This window comes from Achroia grisella, unplaced genomic scaffold, assembly GCF_030625045.1.
Source record: "Achroia grisella isolate CSIRO2021 unplaced genomic scaffold, CSIRO_AGI_Agris_v1 utg4748, whole genome shotgun sequence".
Taxonomy (NCBI): domain Eukaryota; kingdom Metazoa; phylum Arthropoda; class Insecta; order Lepidoptera; family Pyralidae; genus Achroia; species Achroia grisella.
In genome coordinates, this window is record NW_026712880.1 from 382,981 (window position 1) to 391,180 (window position 8,200).

Genomic DNA, 8,200 nt, shown 5'->3' on the forward strand with positions numbered 1-8,200 from the left:
ATCATATTTGTTTTAGTCAGATTAATTTTTAAATTATGTCTTTGTAACCAGTCAATTATACATTTTGTAGAGTTATTTATTTCTTTTTCATAATTATAATTGGCTAATTTATCATTTATAAATAATATAGTACTGTCATCTGCAAATAAAATCATTGGATGATTAACAACCCTCGGTAGATCGTTTATGTATATATTGAATAAAAGCGGACCTAGTACACTACCTTGAGGAACACCACATCGTATGTATCGCAATTTCGAGGTGTAAATAGTCTCATTCTTACTTTTTACACATATTCTACTAATCTGTGTTACATGTTGCCTATTGAATAGATACGATTCTAATAATGATAATACATTTCCTCTTATACCATACGACGCCATTTTTTTAAATAATATGTCGTGATTTACATGATCAAATGCTTTAGTCATGTCCATAAATAGCGCTGTTACACTTATTTTCTTATCAGTGTTAGTAATTACAGTATTAAGAAAATTAAATATAGCTAAATGTAAGGGATATGGTTGAATTTTGCTTAACGTATTTTGTGTAATGTCTAGAGCAAGGAAACACACGTCTGTTCTGTAGTAATTTGTATTTGCAACTAAACTGGAATAACATGCCGCCCACCAAAATGACTATAAGTTATTTTAAGAAACAATTTTTAAACATATGAATAATGAATTTAACATTATATAAAATTACTATCAGTATTTACAGGTAAGTAACACAATTTACTAATTGATCTTTTTACAATATTATCGCCACTTTTCACGCTGTAAACTCTAGTAATACCATCTTGTCCAGGATGTTTCTCAAGTATTCGTCCCAGAGCCCATTTACCAGGTGGCAGCTGATCATTTTTAATTAGAACTATTTGTCCAATAGCAAATTCCTTCTCTGTCTTGAGCCACTTAGGCCTTTGTTGAAGCCTCGATAAATATTCCTGCTGCCATCGGTTCCAAAAATCTCTTAGCAATTTTTGAGTATGTTGCCAGCGTGACAGATTGCTAACCTTGACAAGTTGTAAATTGGGGTTGGGTATAACAACAGGTGCTTCGCCTATGAGGAAATGCCCAGGTGTTAGTGGTTTAATGTCATTTGAGCCATCTATCGGACAGAGCGGTCTCGAATTCAGGCAAGCCTCAATTTCACAAAGAATGGTAGTCATTTCCTCGAACGTTAAATGGTTGGTGAGTATGCGTTTTAGGTGATATTTGATTGATTTCACCCCGGCCTCCCATAAACCCCCAAAATTTGGGCTGTACGCGGGTATGAAATGCCATTGTGTACCGTCACATGCCAAAGATTCAGCTATTTCTCCTGAAAATTCCAAACAAGCTTCTTTCCAGGCATTTGATAACTCTTTATTCGCACCAATAAAGTTTCTTCCTTGATCGCTCCATAAGTGTGAGCACTTTCCCCTCCTGGCAGTAAATCGTTTGAATGCTCCTATGAATCCTTCTGATGTCATATCTCCAACTAATTCTAGATGAATGGCTTTAGTAGCCATGCATATGAATATAGATATGTAGGCTTTCTTAGTTTTCATGCCTCTGCCCTTCGATATCAATACTTGAAATGGACCAGTAAAATCCACACCGCTGTGCAAAAACGGTCGCGAAGGCGTCACACGCGCCTTTGGCAAATCTCCCATAATCTGAGTTCTTGCAACAGCATTGTGTCTTGCACATATCAAACATTTACGTATGTATGACTTGATCATACTTTTCCCTCTTAATATCCAATACTTAGAAGTCAGGTACGTCAGCATCACTTGTACACCTCCATGTAAAGTTCTACGATGTGCCTCAGCCACAAGCAAATATGTCAATCTGTTTTTATGACTGAGTATGATTGGATGTTTGCTTTCTTCGTTTATATTGGCGTGTCTGAGTCTTCCGCCCACCCTGAGGACTTGTAGTTCATCTAAGTATGGATTCAATGATTTTAGACTGCTACTTTTTCGTACCATGTTTTTGTTTCTTAACGATTCAATTTCATCCTCAAAATCATGTTCTTGGCTTATTTGTATGCATACATGTAATGAATCATCTATTTCTTTTGTTGTTATTGTATTACTTATATCTTCTGATGATAATTTAAATTTTAGAAATCTCTTGCATAGCGTTATTACTTTCAATAATTCTGTTAATGTGTCGTAATTTTCAAATTGTGAATATATACTAGTTTCTTTTTCTTGTTTATTTATGTTCAAGTGTGCATGTATAACCGTTTTCCTTTCCTCATCTGTCTGTATATAACTTGGCTTTTGAAATTCTATCTTTTGATCGGACAACCATTTTGGCCCTTTCCACCATAATTTCGACTGTTTCAGATCTTTAAGAAACATTCCTCTGGAAGCTATGTCTGCAGGATTGTCACGAGACTTCACATAGTACCATTGCCTGTTGTTGGTGTTATCAATTATTTCTACAACCCTGTTCGCTACAAAAGGTTTCCATTTACAAGGTTCTCCACGTAGCCAAGATATAACAATAGTGGAATCAGTCCACGTAAAAACTTGAGACATTGACAACTTCATTGCATGTGTTACTTGTTTGAGCAATCTCGACAGTAAAACAGCACCACAAAGCTCTAAGCGTGGCAGTGATATTGTTTTTAATGGAGCTACTCTTGTTTGCGCAGCAATAAGAGTGGTAGTTACGGTTCCGTTGGAATTAACAACGCGACAGTACACTACCGCCGCATAAGCTTGCATTGAAGCATCGCAGAATCCGTGTATTTCAATAGCTTCTTTCTCTTTATTATATGTATGTAACCATCTATCTATATGTATGTCACTTACGTTTTTAAAATCATATTTAATTATCTTCCATTCATCTATCAGTGATTGACTTATTTCTTCATCCCAACTGTATCTCTGAATCCAAAGTCGTTGTATAAATATTTTTGTTTTTACTAATAACGGTGCTATCCATCCCAGCGGATCGTAAAGTTTTTGCATGTCTGACAAGATTCTTCTTTTTGTAACAGTAACTGATTCATCATGTGTTGTTGTATTATACTCGAATTTGTCAGTTTTTAAGTTCCATGAAATACCCAATGCTTTTGTAGTACCATCAATATTGAGATCTAAGTGCACATTTGATGATCGTTCGTTTGGTGTAATAGCTCTCATAAATTCAGCATTGTTAGATGACCATTTCTTTAGTTTGAAACCACCTTGTTGTAATAGTTCTCTTAACTCTTTGCTGGCTGCTATGGCTTCCTTTACATTATCACAACCGGATAGAACATCGTCTACGTAGAAATCTTCTTGTAATATTCTACTGGCAATAGGATAATTGTCGCCTTCATCATAGGATAGCTGCATGAGTGTCTTAACAGCCAGGTATGGAGCTGACGCCGTTCCAAACGTTACTGTGAGCAAACGGTAATCTTTCAGAGGTTCGTTAGGGTTATTTCTCCATAAAATTCTTTGAAAGTCAGTATCTTCTTTTGCTATTAAAATCATACGATACATTTTTTCAATGTCAGACACAAAACAAACAGCATGCATTCGCCATCTCATCAACAGACTTCTGAGATCTCCTTGCAGTACTGGTCCCAGCAACAGATCATCATTCAGCGAGGTGCCGTTTGAACCCTTGCATGATGCATCAAACACGACACGTGTACTGGTAGTCTCCTTTCCTTCGCGAATGACTGCGAGATGTGGTATGTATATTGATTTTTTTGTATAAATTTCTTTTTCAGGTACTTCTTCTATATGTTTCATATTTATGTATTCGTTTATTACTTCCGTGTATTTTTCTTTTAATTGTGGTTGTCTGTTAAATCTTTTCTCTAGCTGTATAAATCTATTTAAAGCTATTTCTCTTGTGTTTCCGTCTGGTGATATCGGTTTATCTGTCTTAAATGGTAGCTTCACTATGTATCGACCCTCATCATTTCTTTTGTATGTTTTCTCATAAATCTCTTCACAAAGTTTCTCTTCTTTTGTATATTTTCTTTCAGTGTTCATGTCTACCTCCCATATAACTTTCAGTATCTCGTCTACATCAATTGCATGATGCGCGAGTAGAAAGTTTGATTCTTCCGTTGTATTTGCACCAGAATATATCTCACCGAATAAGATCCAACCAAGACTTGTTTTTGCTGCACATGGTGTTCCAGGTGGACCTCTGACTAACTCTGGTTGTAATATCTTAGCATATTCTTTAACACCTAGAAGGAGATCGATGGAGCCTGGCGTACAATAACTGGGATCAGCTAAGTGTAAACCTTCTAGATGTGGCCAATTGTAAACAGCAAGTGATTTTGTGGGTATCTTAGTAGTCAGTTGTTGAGCAATGATATATGCTTGTACTTGTATATTGTAATGTGAATCGTATCTAGAAACTACTTTGAACTGAACTACTTGATTTACATTTGATCTCATAGATCCCATTCCGACTATGCTTCTTTTCGCTGTTGTTCTTGTGAGTTGTAGTAATTGAGTTGCTTTTTCGCTGATGAATGATGATTCAGACCCTGGATCTATTAGCGCTCTTAACACAGTATTATGACCATGTTCATTTGTGACAATGACCATTGCAGTTGCTAATAGAGCTATTTTCTTTCCAGTATTGCAATTAGACGCAACCATTGTATTGACTCGTATTTCCTCTTGCTCTTCTACACTGGATTGTAATGACACAGTCGGTTGTATGGTGCTTATTTTACCCGAAGTGTCTGCTTTCTTCTGTAAGTGTAGAAGCGAATGGTGACGTTTGTGACAAACATGACAGGAAACTGGTATACGACATTTTAATACCGAATGTCCTGGTACTAGACAGTTGTAACAAAGATTATTATTCTTTGCGTATTCTTGACGTTCCAGTGGGCTTAACTTTGTAAACTCCTTGCAATGACATAAAGCGTGGTCACTCTTGCACATAACACAAATTTTGTTTGAAGTTGTTACATGGTATGATTTTTCTTTTACAGTTCGCTCTCTTGTGTATGAAGATGACGGTGTAACTAATTCTAGTGTACGAAACTGTGATTCTAAAAATTTCTTCAAGTCAGTCCACGTAGGCAACTCATCTGTATTTTCTTTATAAGCATACGCCTCCCATTGTTTATGTGACTCAGGGTCCAACTTCTGTACAACAAGAAATATAATTATCGGATCCCAAGAATCGGTGGTAATATTTAAATTTTGTAAGTTATTTATACACTCAGATGTAGTGTCTAACAATGACTTAATTTGATTAGCAGACTGACTAGCAATTTTCTTTTGTGTAAATAATCGTTTTAACAGAGAGTTAACTATCAATCGTTTGTTACCGTACCGGTCCTTCAATGTATTCCACGCTAGCGCATAATTATTCTCTGTTATTTGTATATGCTTCAATAAATGCTCCGCCTCACCGCTGACACTTGTTTTCAAGTAATGTAATTTTTGTACACTGCTTAGAGATGTGTTATTGTGTACCAACGAAATAAATAAATCTTGGTACCCTGTCCACGACTCGTACGTTCCTAGGAACAGGGGTAAATTAATTTTCGGAAGTTTCACTTGAATGTTTGAAGTGTCCCGCGGTATTCTTTCAACTGAACGTGACACTGGCAAAGCTGATAACACATCTTTAAGGTCGGCTTCCAAGCACAAGTACACATCTTCATGTAAATAGTATTCTTCATTTACGAAATACGGCAACAAGCTCCTTTGTTCTCTGGTCGTAGTGCGTATCAATTCTTCATGTGATTTCTTAAAATTCGTCCAATAATCCTCAATACACTTCAATCGTGCTTCAATGTATCCTTTTGTTAATCGTGACTTCGGGCATTTTTTAAGATTCACTTGTGTTTTCTTCAATAAATTCCCTGTTTCTTCAAGTATACTGATGATTTGGTCCAAAGTAGCCATATTTCATAAAATAGTCTTCCAAATATCAATTTATATACAAGTAATGTAAATGGCGTAAATTATAACTATTCAACTTTAAAACTTTAAAAATATGACTCGGCGATGTACTTAAGCAATACAATGTTGTTTGTTTCTTTGTTCTTTTGTTCTCGACGATGGGTCGGCTCGGCGCGGCGGTCAGCAGGTACTCGGTACAATTCTCAGGTAGTCCGGCTCGATTGCGGCCATATAATGTATGGGATATGGTTGAATTTTGCTTAACGTATTTTGTGTAATGTCTAGAGCAAGGAAACACACGTCTGTTCTGTAGTAATTTGTATTTGCAACTAAACTGGAATAACACTAAGTTAATGTTTTTATTTTTTCGAAATCCGTTTTGCTCATTAGCAAATATTTTATATTTTTCTAAATATGAGTAAAGGTTATTGTAAATTACCTTCTCAAAAATTTTTGCAAATATTGTGATAAAAGCTATAGGTCTATAACAGTCTAGATTTTCCCTATCACCTTTTTTAAATAAAGGTTTTATCACTGATAATTTTAGTTTATTAGGAAAAATGCCATTTTCTATACAAAGATTAATAACATAACTTAAAACTGGTGAAATTATTCCTGCTACATATTTAATTACTTTTGTTGAAATTTCATCATAACCTATGCTTGCAGTATTTCGTAAGTTTTTAATTATTAAATTTATGTCATCAGGACCAGTGGGTAACATAAACATAGAATTATAATTTCGATATGATACGATACGATTAATGTCAATTACATTATTATTGCTACTATTACATGTCATATTTATATTTTCGTCAAAAGAAATGTCATCCGTATTTGATTTGTTATCACAGATTGAATTTTTTATAAAGTAATCATTAAATGCATCTGCTATTATTTGTGAGTCATGTACAATTATTTTATTAATATATATACTTTCTATAGGTTCCTTAACAACATTAGATTTATTGCTATTTATAACATTCCACGTCGCTTTACATTTATTTTTTGATGTCTGTATGTAATTGTCATTTTTTAACTTTTTAGTAAATTTAATAATGTTTTTAAGACGCCTACTATAGGTTTTAAATTTATTTTTATTTTCTATAGTTTTATTTCGTCTATACTCCCATAAACATTTTCTTTTACGTTTACTACATAGTTTTAAGCCCTTAGATATCCAATTAATTTTTTTTTCAGTAGGTACTTTAATTTTGAGTATAGGAAAACAGAGGTCATAGAACAACTTAAATGTATCATAAAACACGTCAAATGCTTCATTAGGGTCATTATTAGTATATACATCAACAAAACTTAGTGCCTTAAGAGTTTTCTTAAACTTAATCAAATTATCAATATGAATATCTCGTTTTTTCGTAAACCAGTGTGAAATAATGCAAGTTTTTTTACGGGACATTTTAGAACTTGTGCTGTATGATCAGATAGAGCAAGTTCTATTACATTACTTTTAGAACCCCTAACATTGTGTATTATATTATCAATACAAGTTGAGCTGACCAAGCGTGTTGGTTCTTTAATAGCAAATTTTAAACCGAAACTGTGCAGGGTACCTTGAAATTGCAATGAATTTTTAGTTTTAATTAAAGTATCTATATTGAAATCTCCCCTATTATTATTTTTTTATTCCTCTGGTTTTTTGTTATTTCCGATAACACTTTATCAAATACATCAAAAAAAGTCTGCATTGAAGTTGAATCTTGTCTTGGTGGTCTATAGATACATAACAACGTGATGTCATGGCTAACTAATTCTATACCACAACATTCAATAATATTTTGTACACTATACTTTTGTAATTTGGACAATGTTTTGAATTTATGTATGTTTTTAACCATTATACACGAACCCCTTTTCGTATAGATCTAGAAAAAACTGCTGCAATATTAAAATTTGGTATATATAACTGATTGATATCACCTTCCACCATATTGTGTTCCGTTATACACAACACATCGATTGAAAAGCCCTCATTTTTTAACTCATTCAAACTCATGCTTAATAGATCCGATTTACTAATAAGACCATTTATATTTTGATGCAATACAGTGATATTATTATACAAGAAAAAACGAATCTTCTGTTTTATTAACCATTTCTGAATTAGATTTGTCATTATTACAATTACTTAAAGCTATGTTCGAAGTATGAGAAATATCATCAGTCTGTGTATATTTATGACAGAAATTTGTTTGCCTTACTACGTTGTCATAATTACTTAAATTTAAAATGTATGTTTCATAATTATATTTGTAGGTAATATGTAATATTTCTCTTAAAAGATGTCTACATAGAGTAATTGTAAAT

General features: G+C 33.8%; 2 protein-coding genes and 1 pseudogene across 2 annotated transcripts; all 3 read right to left on the reverse strand.

Moving 5' to 3' along the window:
- Window positions 1–585: 585 nt before the first annotated feature.
- LOC131845594 (uncharacterized) lies at window positions 586–4,577 on the reverse strand. Its single transcript, XM_059194671.1, has one exon. It carries the CDS (start codon window positions 4,556–4,558, stop codon window positions 692–694), a length of 3,867 nt encoding a protein of 1,288 aa, XP_059050654.1. The 5' UTR covers window positions 4,559–4,577; the 3' UTR covers window positions 586–691.
- A 108-nt stretch (window positions 4,578–4,685) lies between these two features.
- On the reverse strand, window positions 4,686–5,878 carry LOC131845591 (uncharacterized). The gene is made up of 2 exons (XM_059194668.1): window positions 4,857–5,878; window positions 4,686–4,758 (listed from the first exon to the last, which is right to left on the reverse strand). Exons 1-2 carry the CDS (start codon window positions 5,876–5,878, stop codon window positions 4,686–4,688), a joined length of 1,095 nt encoding a protein of 364 aa, XP_059050651.1.
- Window positions 5,879–5,903: 25 nt separating this feature from the next.
- Window positions 5,904–7,495, reverse strand: LOC131845592 (uncharacterized; annotated as a pseudogene).
- Between the last annotated feature and the right edge of the window lie 705 nt (window positions 7,496–8,200).